This window comes from Tursiops truncatus, chromosome X (assembly GCF_011762595.2).
Source record: "Tursiops truncatus isolate mTurTru1 chromosome X, mTurTru1.mat.Y, whole genome shotgun sequence".
In the NCBI taxonomy this organism is placed as follows: Eukaryota; Metazoa; Chordata; class Mammalia; order Artiodactyla; family Delphinidae; genus Tursiops; species Tursiops truncatus.
Genome location: NC_047055.1, coordinates 18,900,692 through 18,916,043, shown reverse-complemented (window position 1 = coordinate 18,916,043; position 15,352 = coordinate 18,900,692). Strand labels below are relative to the sequence as shown.

The window sequence follows — 15,352 nt, the reverse complement described above, 5'->3', positions numbered from 1 at the left end:
GAAATTGGATGGTTTAAAAGATAGATAAATTTTTGAGACTTGCAAGCATTTTACTAATCTGAATAATAGCATTTTAAAAATGGACCTATGTGGTTAGTTTTTCTAAATTTTATAAGATAATTTTTTGTACTTGACCCTGATGTCATTGGAGATTGAAGAAGAAAGATCTATTCACAACAATCTCCCAAGATCTTTTTACCCATTTTAATTTAATTCAAATTTAGTAGAGATTGAACTAAGTCAGATGCATTGATACAAATTCTAATTTTATGTAATTACTTTTGAAACCTGATATTTTCTGGTAAAGTCAGGCCCTCTGCAAAGAACCTTCAATATCAATGTGTTTATTAAAAGCCAATGCTAAATATCACATGTACATTATTCATTTAATTCTTACACAGTTGGTGAAATGGATACTGGATCATTTCCCCATTTTATAGAGGAAGCCACTGAGGCTCAGGATTCAACAAACTTTCCTAAGCTCACACAGCTAAGAAATCACAAAGCTTGGCTTTGAACTCAGTTCTGTTTAGCTCTGACTCCAGGGACCATTACAGATATTTGTCTAAGGAGATTGTTTTTGCAAATGTGTTGAATTCTATGCTGAAATTGAGAGGGCTTACTTTCGTCTTCCTTCTTCCTTTTTGATGTCATGGTCACTTCAGGCCAATGCCAGGGCATGCTGAAGGGGAAGGGGAAGACACTTGGGAGCAAGAGAGGTCTCTTAGCACCTTGTTCTCTGTGAGGAGCCTCCTTTTGTGATCAGCTCATAGTGTTGAAGCCTAGTTATTGGTCCCCCCTCCCCAACCTGCTCATCTGCTTCTTATCTAGGCACACTGGACTTCCTAATTCTGCTTCTGTCTGGTATTCTACTGGTGCCTTGAGAGTATTGAAGGCAAGCAAGACAGTGTCAATTTTGCTGGCAGAATTTTGGCATATGATTGCTCTTAAGTTTAGCCCTGTATCTTTGAGCAGGAGGCAATGACAAACAGTTTATTCTAAGGCCTTTGATTTCCTTTGGAATTGTAAGCATCTAGGCTGACTCATCTCTCAAAGGCTTCTCTCTCTCTCTCTCTCTCTTTTGGCTGACGTTGTTTTGAGGTTCTCTTATTTGTTCTCACCTTATTTTGGGGGGAGAAGAGGGATTGATTTTCATCTTGATTTTTGGGTGAGCGAACCAGCTATATACTCTTTGGATGACCAGATTGTAACCCTTGGCAAGAAGAAATAGCTGCAACTCCAGAACAGGTACAAAAATGTCTAAATTGGGGTAAAGGGAAAGAGGGAGCCATGTAAAAAAAAATAATCCAGAGCTAGGCTGTGTGTGTCAGAATGAGACCCTTGGCTAATAGATTTTGGACCTGCCATTGTGAATGGGGGATTACTGGCTGCTTAGTTTGGGACTGTGGTTAGGTTCTCTGCATGTGCCTTTGGTTAAGATGGTCATTTTGTGGATGCAGTTTGGTGGTTGGGCTTAGGTGTTTACTCTGGGTCCAGGGGATATTGATTTTCCATTGAGGGGACTTTAAAAAATATGTATGCTAAGAATTTTCCTCTTAGCTCAGTTCAAAAGGCATAGAAATACTCCTCATTCTATCTCATACTGAACTTCAGTTATCCGGCAAGTGTTTATTTCTGACATGTGTGACTTTGGCCATTAAGGAAAGTGGGCAAAAGAGGATTTTGGAAACAAAAGAAGTGAGGGATTTTTTTTGACAGAGCTCATTTATATAGATTATTGGATGATAAACTTCTACCTACCTTTTCTCTGTCAAAGCCACATTACCTGATCTTTGGGGTTTAAGCACCCCCCCCCAATAATATATAGAATATTATCATAAAACTCCGTGGGCAAGGGGAGCTCAGAAAAATAGCATGTGACCACTTCCCATCTTGCCAAAAGGTTTAGTTCCCCACGTCCCGAATTATCTTCTCTTAGGAAGAAGCATCCACACACTCACCCAAACCATAAACTTTGGAGCTATCCTTTCCATTACAATAAAAAATTTTCTCTAAGTCCTGTCACTTATACCCATAAAATCCATCTCCTGCTCCAGCCCCATTGATACTGACTTGTGTCAGCATCTCTTGCCTCTCGGCTGATCTACCTACTTCAGGCTTTCTACCCAAACCAGGTTTTTCACTGCTCTGCGATTTTTCCAAGCTGCAGCTCTGACTCTGTCACTTCCCACTTAAAACCCTGAAGTAGTTCCCTATTGCCTTCAGGAGAAAGTCCAGCTCCTTAACATGGCTTACAGGGCCATTCATAACCTCATTCCTGCCTATCCAGATTTATCTCCTTCCATCCTCTTTATACAGCTTTAAGAATATAACAACCTCTCTGCCATCTCTTTGCCTTTGCACAAGCTGTTCTCTCTTTCTGGACACTCCCCCCTCCCTGTCTCCAGGCAGACTTAGATGTTTCCTCCTTTCTGTTTTCACAGTAGTTTGTTTATATCTTGGGCAATTGACTTATCACAAGGTTTTGTAAATTGTTGTTAACCTGTGTATCTCCTTCACTGCACTGTTAAATTCTCTATGAAAAGAGTATTTATTATTTTGCTCATATTTGAATCTTTAGTGCCTGGCACAAAGTAGACAATTAATGCAGGTTTCTTTTCTTTTCTTTTTTAAAAAATGCATACATGAAAGAACAAATTAATAATAGAAGTGAGGATGTGCAGGATAGGATGCTGTGTGGGGTGCAGGGAGATCCCCACTGGGGTATCCTGTGCAACCTGGGAGCAGTTTGAGATAGTGGGCACCATGCAGAAGGGATATGTAAAAGAGGTTTGCCAATACACCAAGAAACTTCACTATACCAATCCTGTATAGAGAGTCTCATTAGAAATGGCCTGGAAATGATGGGGTACAAACTGATGTTGTTGTTTTTTTCAGGAAAAAATAACATAATCAAGTTGCACAATTTTTGGTAAATAGATAAAAGGCAAAAGGCAAACCAAATCCCACTATTTGATACAGACACCATCAGTAATTGGGTGCATTTCTCGCAGTCTTTTATTTCTTTGCATGTTTTTCTTCACATAGTTGTAATCATAATTAATACAATTCTGTATTTTATATTTGTTGTTTAAAAGCTCCCATCCCTTTAATGATTGCATAATTTTCCATACTGTGGCTATTCCATAATTTATATAACTAGTCTTGTTGCTGGGCTAGCTTTTTTCCCTTGATTTTTTACTGTTATGGTTCATGTACATATGGTTTTTCCTGTCTGTAGGAAGATTTCATTAGGATGGATTCCTAGAAGGGGAATTACTGGGTCAAAGGGCCTGGGGATGATTTTTGGCTTCAGACTCACGTGTCCAGTTTGCTTTCTGGAAGAGTTGTACAAAATTTACAGAGCTCCTAACCTAGATGAATGTGCCCATTTCACCCAAACTGGACAGCATTAAGCATTATTATTAAAAAATAAACTCCATCAATGTTCCTAATAATTAATGGAAAAATATTACCTTATTCTTATCTTAATGTCCATTTTAAACTTGTAAGGTTGGGTTTTTTTAAATATATTTTTTTCTTTTTTCCTTTTTGCCTAATTAGGTTTTCTCTTTTCTGGACTGTCGGTTCAGGGCTGGCTTTTTTTAAGTTGGATTTTTTTTTTTTTTAATAAGCAGCCAGAGGCAGCTCTGCTTGAGGGTGAAGCCACCTCCCAGTTTCCCCTCCCCCTTTACCACCCTCCCCCCCCCCATAGTTCCCTCCACCAGGTCTAGTGACAATTGGATGATGCAGTTCTGATAATCATCCGATTCCAGAATGGGTGGCTGCATTCCCTTTCTGAAGGCAGAAAGGACACTGTGCCCCAGAATCATGCCCCCTTTGCTGTTGTTGTCCGCCTTCATTTTTTTAGTGAACGTCCTGGGAGGAGCCCCAGGACACAACCCGGACCGCAGGACCAAGATGATCTCAATACACAGCCTCTCCGAGCTGGAGCGTCTGAAGCTGCAAGAGACTGCTTACCACGAACTCGTGGCCAGGCATTTCCTCTCTGAATTCAAACCTGAAAGAGGTGAGCAGTACCCCGGGATGTGGCATCCTCGCCTTCGGGCCGAGTGGACCCCCTGGGCGGAACGGGACGAATTGGGGGTCCAGGAGGGTGGGAGGGACTCTCCTCTGGTCTTGGACCTGGCCGGTTCTCCTGGATCCTGAGGAACTGAGGGAGCGGGAGTTGAAGGGTGTTTGGTGAATTGGGAAGAGGTAAAGATTAGTTGAGTTGGGTTGAAGCCTGGGGGCTTGAGAGGCAGTGAGACAGGCAGATACCAGGGACAGACAGGTGGACAGAGGACAGGTGAAAAGACAGACGCACCAGGTGAGGTGCCAGAACAAGTCGGAATGAGATGGAAACGCAGAGGGACACTCAGAGCAGACTGGGACAGACAGAGACAGCGCGGTTGAGAGACGAAGAGTTAGAGGGAGATAGCGAGACAGTGAGAGAGAGACACGGGCCAATCCGGGCGAGTAGCGGGAGGGCGGGTGCGGGTGCGGGGGGCGGCGGCAGGAGGTGCGCTGGGAGCGAGCGGGACCCAGCGCAGGACGGGGGTCGAGCGCGCCAGTGGTCTCCGCGGTGCAGGCGCAGATTCTGCGACTGAGGGGAGGTGGGAGGGGCTCACGCGAGCCGAGGGTTGCCACTGCAGTGATGAAAAGTGCAGGGGGCCGCAGGTTCGCCCGGCGCAGCCTAAAAGGAGCGCAGCAAAGGGCGAGGAGACCCCGCGGGCAGCCGCCACTGCGGGGGTCGGAGTGCGGAGATAGCGGGTGTCACCGCTTCTCCCCCAGCCGCAGCGCGGGGAGCCGACGGCATCCCGGGAGCAAGCGCGCCAGCAGTAACTTAGCGACCCTTAGTAGCCGAGGCGCCGCAGGCAGAGCCCCTCCCCTCGCCTGTTGCGCTGTCCCGCGGCCTCGGAGCCCCGGAATTTATGTTTTAAGCGTTGTGTTGAGCTACTGCTGGTGCGTAACAAGATGCGCGCTGCGCACGCGGCGCCTCAGATGATCTGGTTTGGTTAAATTCTTGGAGTCTCACATGTGGTAGTTACGATTGGTCTCGTTTTCAAATGGGGAAACTGAGGCTGAGTGAAAGCAAAACACTTTTGGGGGGCTGGACAGAGCTGTTTGCCCCTCTCCCCAGTCTCTGTGGATCAATGCATTACGATGTTTTAGTCACTTATAAAATCCTATTTGTATGAGAATGCGTGTGTTTTCTTTTTCTCTTCCCATAGCTCTACCTATTGACCGTCCAAACACCTTGGAGAAGTGGTTTCTGATTCTGAGAGGACAAGAGAGGGGTGAGGGTCTCTCATACTGTACTTTCCTTAGTAAAGAAATAGAATGCTGCACCCCTCCTGTACTGCGTCCCAGGCTATTGGAGACTGGGCGGTGCCCACTGCCCCTGGGGGGGACTCACCCCCGCCCCCCGCCCCGCTTCCAGAAACCCCGCAGGGGATGATTTCAGGAAATGGCGCACTAGCTGCAGGAGTGCTGGGCAGTCCCATCAGATATACCTAAGCTTTCTGTGTGAATCTACCCCAGACAGTTTGCCCAGAAGAAATTACCCTCATTGCTTCAAGGTGGTCACCCCCTGGCAGGAATTAAGGTGGAGACCCCGTCGGGGTAGTTGAGTGGAGCTGAGTCGTTCAGCCAGACCATCGCAGGGTCCCTTTGGCTCCCTCCCCAGGGAGGGGCGCTGCGGCTCTGGTGGGGTGGGGTTGGCTGGGGGCGGTTGCTTACAGGAGTGCTACAGCCCCTGCAGTTCCTCCTGATTTAAGCCCTGCGGAGCGTTGACGTTTCTCATACTTTCTCTCCCTGGCTCCCCAGCGGTATCACTCAAGACGTTTGGCATTCGACTGGAAGAGGTGCTGGTGAACGAGCTTACCCGCCGCAAGCAACTTGAACTGAGAGCCACGATGCAGATTGAAGAAGCCACCCGTCAGGCTGCGGGCCGTCGTCGGGGAAACGTGGTGCAAAGGATGTTTGGCCGCATCAGGCGCTTTTTCAGTCGCAGGCGGGCTGAGCCCTCCTTGCCCCGGGAGTTTACTCGCCGTGGGCGTCGAGTGAGTTAAACCCTCCAGTTTTCAGGCAGGGACCCTTCTTGAAGTGTCCAGGGATGTGGGGCGGGAAAGTCAAGGCCTGTGTCCTCAGAGGAAAGGGGAGCTGAACAGAACGTGTTGGAGGGGTGTAATTGGCCTGCCACAGAGAGAATGTCTCCTGTTGTGAATGTGATGCAATCTTCAGGAAGGTCCGGAGTGACCCTCCTGCTCCCCCATTTTAACCTAGTGAGGGTTTCTCCACAGGGTGCAGTCTCTGTGGATAGCCTGGCTGAACTGGAGGACGGGGCCCTGCTGCTGCAGACCCTGCAACTTTCCAAGACTTCCTTTCCAATTGGCCAGCGACTTCTGGGATCCAAAAGGAAAATGAGCCTCAATCCGATTGCCAAGCAAATCCCCCAGGTTGTTGAGGCTTGCTGCAGCTTCATTGAGAAACATGGTAAGGGGCCAAGAATGATGGTTAAATCAAGGTAGGAGGCAATTCAAGAGAAAGAACGGTGTTCTAGAGATGGGGAGAGGAAAGAGGTCAAGGGATGAAGGGCTTGAAACATTCCCCTGCCACCAGTTGGGGTTGGGATACAATGGGGGAGGAAAAGGGAAATGCTAGGGGTGGGGGCAGTGAGCACAGATACTTAGCATCCCCTGGTCTTTTCTTTCAGGCTTAAGCACAGTGGGGATTTTCACCCTGGAATATTCTGAGCAGAGGGTGCGTAAGGTAAATCAGCTATGTATATGCTTTTGTTCCTTCAGTGAGAAAAAACTGGTGGGGGTGGGGGCTCCCCCATAGACCTGAAGAGAATGTCATGCCTCGTGAAGGGAGCACAGTCTTCTTTCTAGCCCCCTAGGCACACCGTATAGCCAACTACCTCCACTGAAGCCTGAGACCTACTGAAGGAGTGGCCAGCAGGGAGCCTGTGATGGGCAGAGCAGCCACCGAATGTATTCTCTCTCTTTTTCTAGCTCCGTGAAGAATTTGATCAAGGTCTGGATGTAGTGCTGGATGACTCTCAGAACGTGCATGATGTGGCCGCACTCCTCAAGGAGTTTTTCCGTGACATGAAGGACTCTTTGCTGCCAGATGATCTGTACATGTCCTTCCTCCTGACAGCAAGTGAGTCTTCTGCTCTCCCTTGTTGGGCAAGGAAAGGAAATAGTACAGGGGATGTGGGGTTCTGGGGACAGAGCTCAGGCTGCAAGACCCCAAGGAACTAAGGCAAAATGAACACCAGAAGATGAAAACACCTCTCCAGATTCCGCTATAAGTCTGTTGTTTGGAAATCTCTCTAGAGCTTCTTGAAGCTGTGTGCACCCTCTCAGGGCAAAGAAGAACCTAGGTTCTGTAGGGAGGGGGTCTGATTTTTACTTTTTTTTTTTTTTTTTGCGGTACGCGGGCCTCTCACTGTTGTGGCCTCTCCCGTTGTGGAGCACAGGCTCTGGACGCACAGGCTCAGCGGCCATGGCTCACGGGCCCAGCCGCTCCGCGGCATGTGGGATCTTCTCGGACCGGGGCACGAACCCGTGTCCCCTGCATCGGCAGGCGGACTCTCAACCACTGCGCCACCAGGGAAGCCCAGGGGGTCTGATTTTGATGGGAGCACTTCTTGCTTTTAGGAATCCTGAGCTCAAATGCCATGAGAATGAGCAAAGAAAAGATGCTTGAGTACTTTATCCATAGCCTTTGGCATTTTTCAACCAGAATCACACCTTTCTTTGTATCAGGCTGCTGCCAAGGTTAGCCCCCTAAGCCAGTGCCTGTTTTCCTTCCTCTAGCTCTGAAGCCACAGGATCAGCTTTCTGCCTTGCAGTTGCTGGTTTACCTGATGCCACCTTGCCACAGTGACACCCTGGAGCGTCTCCTGAAGGTCCTGCATAAGATCACTGAGAACTGCGAGGACTCCATTGGCATTGATGGACAGTTGGTAAAAAGCTCTGGGAAAGGGTAGCGAGATTTACAGAAGGGGAGATGTGTGGGAGTATATGAGAAAGAGACAGAGACAGAGAGACAGAGGGAGAGGGAAACAAGAACAAAAAGAGACATTTTTGTTTGTGTAGCTTCCATTATTACTTCAGAGTTGATCACTTTCTGCTTTCCTTTACTTAGGTTTCAGGCAATCGTATGACTTCCACCAATTTGGCTTTGGTGTTTGGATCTGCTCTCCTGAAGAGGGGGACATCTGCCAAGAGGGAGTCCAGGAAAACAAAACTGGGGATTGACCACTATGTTGCTTCTGTCAGTGTGGTCCGTGCCATGATTGATAACTGGGATATCCTCTTTCAGGTAGGTGGAAGCTTTGGACACACTTATTTCACAGCTCTTTCACCTGTTCACAAGGCAAGGAAGAGTTCCACATGCATCCCTGGGGGTATCCAAAGCAGGCAGCCACAAATCTCCCAGTCTAGAAATCCTTCCTACATTAGCTGGGCATGGTGCCTTCAGTTCTGGGTACCTGATAGAGATGAGTATAGATTTTAAAAATGTTGTGTAATAAAGGCTAACATTGCTAATTTTACCCTCAGGTGCCTCCCCATATTCAGAGGCAGGTTGCTAAGCGTGTATGGAAATCCAGTCCTGAAGCCCTTGATTTTATCAGACGCAGGAATTTGAGGAAGATCCAGTGAGTGTTTTCTTGGTTTGTTCATGCTTAGCCTGAAGGAGAATCACCTATGGGGGCTCCCAACCCCAGGCCACCTTTATGTTAGTCAACCCAAGTATACAAACTGACTTGCTTTTTCAAATTCGTTCCCTATCAGGAGCGCACGGATAAAGATGGAAGAGGATGCTTTACTTTCTGATCCAGTGGAAAACTCTGCTGAAGCCCGGGCTGCTGTCCTTGGTCAAAGCAAGCCCTTTGATGAAGGTCAGTTCCCTGCTGGTGGTCAGACCCCTGGTGAAGGTCAGGCCCTTGCTGAAGGTCAGTCCCTTGGTGAAGGTCAGGCCCTTCCCGAAGGCCAGGTCCTTGCTGAAGATGAGCCCCTTGAGGAAGATGAGTCCTCTGAGGAAGATGTGCCAGTCAATGAAGAACTAGTATTTGAATATCTCAATCAAGGAGTAATCTTTGGTGAAGTCCAAGGTCTCGAGATTCCAAATGACCTTGAGATTCCAGGCCCACATCTCGAAGGCATTCCAGAACTTGATGAAGATGACGATGATGATGACAACGACGATGATGACGATACCCTGAATTTTGATCTTCCTCCCCTTGAGGACATTCTAGACCCTGATGATGAAATTCTAGAACTCATTGAAATCCAAGACTTTGAAGAAATACCATATTTTGATATGGTTCCAGACCCTGAAGTAGCCCGAGATGTGCAAGAAATCCCCAACCCTGGAGAAAACCCAAACCACGACCTTGAAGAAGGACCAGATTTTGAAGACTACCAAAACCTTGACCTAGCAGAAGTTCCCTATCTTGATGTAATCCCGAACAATGAAGAAGCCTCAGATACTGATGAAATCCCAGACAATGAAGAAGCCCCTGACACTGACGGAATCCCAGACCATGCAGATGACTCAGATAATGATGAAAACCCAGATTCTGAAGAAGACCCCAATCTTGAAGAGGTCCCAGCCCTTGATGAAATCCAAAATGATGAAGCCTCAAATGCTGAAGAAATTCCAGACCATGAAGAAGCCCCAGAGGTCAATGGGATTTCAGACTCTGGTGAAGACCTTGATTTTGATGAAGTCCCAGCTCTTCATGTGGTCCCAAGCCCTGAAGAAGCCCCTGGTGGTCATGAACTCCCAAATCATGAAGAATCCCCAGAGGTTAATGGGCTCTCAGATTCTGAAGAAGACCCCAGTCTTGAAGAGGTTCCAGCTCTTGATGGAGTCCCAAATGATGAAGAAACCACAGATACTGAAGAAATTCCAGATTATGAAGAAACTCCAGAAGTCAATGGAATTGCAGGCTCTGAAGAAGACTCCAACCCTGAAGAGGTCCCAGCCCTCCATGTGGTAACGAGCCCTGAAGATGTCTCTGATTTTGATGAAATTCAGAACCAGGAAGAATCTTCAGATGTAAGTGGAGTCCCAAACGATGAAGAAGCCTCAGACGCTGAAGAAATCCCAGGACACAAAGAAGACTCTGATGTCAGTGCAATCCAAGACTCTGAAGAAAACCCCAATCTTGAAGAAGACACAGTTCTCAGTGTGGTTCCAGAGCCTGAGGGCACTCAAATTTGCAACAAAATTCCGGATTCTCAGAAAGACTTAGCCAACACTTTTGAAGAAGATGAAATTACAAATATGGCTCCAGAGCCTGAAGATGTCTCCATTCTTAATACAATTTCAGACCCTCAGCCAGACCTAGCTGTCAATCTTGAAGAAATCATGAATGTGGAAGCAGTCCCAATGCCTAGTAATCTTGACTCTAAAGAAGTTCAGAGTCCAAAGACCATCCAGTTCTGCAAAGAAGATGCAGCTGTTACATTTCCTGTAGATACCACCTTCCTTAAAAACAAGTCTCAGCCTGGCCAAGTCGTGGACTACAGGTCCTCCTCAGAGTCATTGAAGACCGACACCTGCTTTCTCCCCTCCATGAAGTTCTGTAAGCTTCCGGCTCCAGCTTTGTTACTCATTTGCTTAGTAAAATTAGTCAGGCTGGTTGTAGGGTGGTGGTGGTTGTTAGGAGGACGCCCACTTCCTCGCTTCCCTGGTGGTATTGCCCATTTGCTCTAAGCACGGGGTATCTGTCTCACTCTTTCTGTTCTCTAACATGGCCCTGCCCTCCTGCCCCCCACCCCCACACACCCAACTTCCACAGTGGGCCTAGATTTAGAGATGTATGTTCTACTGTTAGGCTGCAGTTTTCTTACATGTCAAATGGGGGTAATCATTTCTGCCCTAACTTCTTGCCTCATACTGTATTTGAAGCTCAAAATTAGGTCTTAGTTCCTTGGGTGCTGTGCAAAGTGTGAAGTCTAGAGACATAAGGAGTTAACATTGTTACTATTTTCCAGGTTCCTCTGAGGAGCCAGCTGTGCCTCCCGGCACTGCCCGTTCCCATGACGATGATGAAGGAGCGGGTAACCCCCCCATTCTGGAGCAAGACCGCCCATTGCTCCGTGTGCCCCGGGAGAAGGAGGCCAAAACTGGCATCGGCTACTTCTTTCCTTAGATGTTTTTCCTTCTATATGGTGCCAGACAGGGGGAAAGGGTGGGGGTAGACCTGGGATGTCACAGGAAACATTAAGGAGAGTCTTGAAGGTAAAGATCTGAGGGTAAGAAGGAGTTCCACCTGATGCTCGGGTCAGGCTGTGAATTCCAAACACACTGCCAGCCCCTTTCCTGGGGATGCTCGGTCCCTTCAGCTGGTAAAAGTGGAGATGTTTCTGTGTCATGCTCAGGCGCCCTGGTGCTACCTTGCCTCTCTCTTTTACCCCTGATCCTGGCTTTCCCTTACTACAGCTGTTCCTTTAATTGATGTGACATTTGTGGTAAACACCTGTCGCAGAGAAGCTCACAAATCTCGAGGTGCTTTCCCTCCCCCAAAGAGGATTGCATGCTTTTCCTGACTTTCCTACCCTCCTCCTAAGAGCTCAGTTGGAAAGGCCCTCAAGAGGCATGCTAGGATGTTAGGTCAGCCTACTGACAGCTGACAATTAATGCTAAACCATGTCACACCAACTCATAGCCGTGTCCCCGCAGCCACTCCACCGCCTCAGGATAATTTTGTCCAAATTATTTAGACCAATGGCTCGTCAAACAGCCACTCCCCAAATCCTGAGAAACCCAACTAGCTTTTCTGGGGTCAAAAGTTAGAGGAAAAAAATTGATTTTATTACCTAGATCTGTTTTACAGATAGCTGGCAGCCACATCCTGTTGTCAGCAAAACAGCTAGTTAGGTACAAACACATAGTTCCAAGCAGTAAAAGTCACCTGATTACAAATGTTCTTAAATATCGTCTCTGTAGTTCCTCTATGCAGGACGGTACAAATTTGCGGGACATGCTCTGGTAACACGCAGATATGGGTTATGTATGACATCCAAAATTATAGCTGTTATTGAGGGGTAACAACTGCTAAGTTCCATAGAATGAAGAATGTATTGTATTGAGGGTTAGAAATTGATCGCACAATGGGTAACAACCGCAGAGCTCGAAGATTTGTGATTGTTAAAACTTCTCTGGCATTTAATCATTAATAAACATCGTATTGTGACAGCAGCATATTCATGGCTTACTGTGTGTGTGTTTTTTTTATTTGAAATTTTGTTGGTGAGTTGGGAAGCTCTAGCTGGAGCTGAAGGGGAAAGAGAGGTGGGGAAGAGGAACGAAATAGAAGAGGGTGATGTGGAATAAAGGGCAGGGGTGACATGGTGTAAAGGGATGGAGTGAGTGGAATAAAGGGGAAGGGGTGATTTGGAATAAGGGGATGGAGAGAGATGGAATAAAGATGTGAGGTGGAATAAAGGGTAGTGATGTGGGGTACAAGAGAAGGGGTGATGGAGAATAGAGGGGAGGGGTGATATGGGATAAAGGGATGGAGAGAAATGAAATAAAGGGCGGTGATGTGGGATAAGGGGGGTGAGGGGGATAAAGGAGAGGGTGTTGGGGAATAAAGGGGAAGGGGTAATGTGGAATAAGGAGATGGAGAGAAATGGAATAAAGGGGTGAGGTGGAAAAAAGGGGTGTGGTGTGTGATAAAGGAGAGTAAAGTGGAAGAAAGGGGAAAGAGCTGTAACTGAATCAAGAGAATGTAGAAGGGATGAAGGAGAAGTAGGGGAAAAGAATAAGGCTTAAGAGGAGGCCCTCTAAAAGGAGAAAAGAGGGGAATAAAGGGAGAGATCACTAGGTGCTCTCAACTGAGAAATTCCCCCTGGATTGGTCAAAAATTAAAACCTAGAAATATCCTGAGACATATGATTTCCAAGAGTAAGAGAAGAACATGCTCCTGTTTGATTGATGGGACCGCCAAACTTTCTTGAAAGCTTAAGACTTCATGACATGCTTGGAAATTTCACATGTCAGGGACAGAGTTCCAGAAAGTGGAATGATGTGTATTATTTATTTTTGCACACTTTACTTTAAGATATTTCCTTCTGTAGAGTTTTACAGACAGCAGAAAGGTAATGTTGGGTCCCTCCTATAATAATGATTATTTTACAATAATAATTATAATGATAGTTCACACATATCGAGTTCCTAAATGTGTTTAAAGCTTTACTTGCATCATTTTATTTAATATTCACAGCAACTCTATGAGATACATGTTACTGTCATCCTCATTTTCTTCTTGAGGAAAATGAGATACAGAGAGGTCAAATAACCTGCCCAAATTACACATCTGCTTAGTGGAAAACAGCCAGTCTTCAAAACTTTAACGACTAGATTATACTGGCTTATCCTAAAATTTTAGGATTCTTCCTTTGACACAAAGATGCACTATGATGTCAGCAGTCAGTTTTTTGGGTTTGGATTTGCACTTTTAACAAGCAAGCTTCAGGTTCCTTCCTTATAGGTCCTTTTATCAGACAAGCCATTAGACAACAACTGTGATATCTCAGACAGACCCTAGCAGTTGTATCTAGGACTCACAGATATTAAACCCAGCAGAAGATATAAAGCTCATCCCTTCCAACTCTCTGTTATATGTATGGTCACAGTAGGGCTCATATTTGGAAAGGACTTACTTGAGGTCAGAGATCTGGATTAAGATCCAGACAGGCCTCTGACTGCCATTCCAGGACTTTATGGAGCTAAAATAGTGTGATGTGTCCTTGGAAGGGTTCACCTGTGCTTTTCCCACTCAGCTTGAAAATCAACAAATAAACCAGATAACAAGCAGGTAAGTAGATTGATTCAAAACATTCCCTTCACTTCCTGGCCTTCCCTGAAACCAGGTTTTCTCCTGATCTTATTGCTTCCCCTACATTCCCCCCTAGTGCTGACTACCAACCAAGGAGTTGGGGCTGAGAGTGGTGAGTAGGCACTATCCTCACTCTTCCCCATACTCTAAGGGCCAGCTCAACGGGCTACCTTGACACTCCAAGTCCTGTCCTCATCCTAGGTGAGCTCAACAATATCTACGTGGAAGACCCATCCCACACCCTGGCCTTTCATCCTTTAACTTAGCATTTCAACCACCTGCAGCCACTTGGCATCACTAGGCATGACATCACTTCCAAAAGACTCAACTCCAGTATTCCACTGTGACTCAAATCTCCTAACAATGGCTGGATTCCACGTCTTCTGCTATTTGGTCTTGTTGAGATGTCCAGTGCCTCAAGGCTTTTCTTTTCTCTTCACTTCTTTCCTTGTCCAGGCAGGATCTCAGGGCGTATTAATTTAGAACTGACTGTATCTTCATTCCCTTGCTCTTGAAATACCATGTCTGCACTATTTACTCTCAGCCTTGGGTCCCTCCAAGCATCTGATTCCTCCAATCTCATAATGACCACTGTGAGAAAATGTAGTAGCCCTCCAAATATTGGTTCATCTAATAGAGTTTCCAACCTCAGCTGGGCCCTCAGGCCACTCAGCAATTCTCTTGCACTCCCCAGGTCATGTCCTTCTCTAATTCTCCTCCCATTCATATTCCATTTCAATATCATCCCCCTCAAACAACAGCCCCTTTCACTCTAACTCATTCCCAATACATCCTCTCTTCTGCTTTATGCTTGTTTATTTTCCTCTTCTTTTTCTAGTTTCTTTAGGTAGGAACTTAGATTATTGATTTTCTCTTTTCTAATGTAAATGTTCAGTGCTTTAACAGTGTACCACAAGTTTTGATGTGTTGTATTTTCATTCAGTTCAATATATTTTTAAAATTTCCTTTGAGACTTTCTCATTGACCAATGGATTATATAGAAGGTTAGTTTACTTTTTAAGTGTTTTGAGATTTTTCTGCCATCTTTCTGTTATTGATTTGTAGTGCTGCCTGGCTCACCTGTGATAGGTGGGACTTTCATTTGATCCAGAAAAAGAATGAGCCTACCTGGGCCACCTTCTGTTTCTAAAAATAAGCTGGTGTTCAGGAAATGGCAGTCCTGGGTCACCTTTCTTTCTTGGGTTAAAGGTAATAAGACAACTTTGTACTGTGCTGTTTCCCTAGTCCTAGGGTCCTAACCTTCCTCTTATATCTTTTAGAATTCTACTTTGGTTTTCTCTGAAGTTATTTCCAGGGCTTATATTTGTACTTGATAGGGAGCATCTTGGGAGCAAAAGGGCTATGTGATCTTCTCCTGAGCAGAAGTCTCCTGGTTATTCTTAAAAAGCTTTATTCAGATATAGTTTCCATAAGTTCCAATCTATAGTTTAGAGTGTACAATATTGTTAGTGTATTCACAGA

At 46.0% G+C, this 15,352-nt stretch overlaps 1 protein-coding gene across 26 annotated transcripts in view; it reads left to right on the top strand.

Moving 5' to 3' along the window:
- ARHGAP36 (Rho GTPase activating protein 36) overlaps nt 1–12,231 on the top strand; it is a 154,409-nt gene extending 142,178 nt beyond the window's left edge. For all 26 annotated transcript variants that reach the window (XM_073799073.1, XM_073799072.1, XM_033848960.2 and 23 more), the window contains 11 exons: nt 3,872–4,030; nt 5,235–5,300; nt 5,830–6,065; nt 6,306–6,498; nt 6,719–6,774; nt 7,020–7,170; nt 7,830–7,978; nt 8,161–8,337; nt 8,577–8,674; nt 8,811–8,917; nt 11,022–12,231. In XM_073799073.1, coding sequence (XP_073655174.1) covers nt 3,872–4,030; nt 5,235–5,300; nt 5,830–6,065; nt 6,306–6,498; nt 6,719–6,774; nt 7,020–7,170; nt 7,830–7,978; nt 8,161–8,337; nt 8,577–8,674; nt 8,811–8,917; nt 11,022–11,179 — 1,550 coding nt within the window. In that variant the 3' untranslated portion in view covers nt 11,180–12,231. The remainder of the gene's footprint in view (nt 1–3,871; nt 4,031–5,234; nt 5,301–5,829; nt 6,066–6,305; nt 6,499–6,718; nt 6,775–7,019; nt 7,171–7,829; nt 7,979–8,160; nt 8,338–8,576; nt 8,675–8,810; nt 8,918–11,021) is intronic.
- Nucleotides 12,232–15,352: the final 3,121 nt, after the last annotated feature.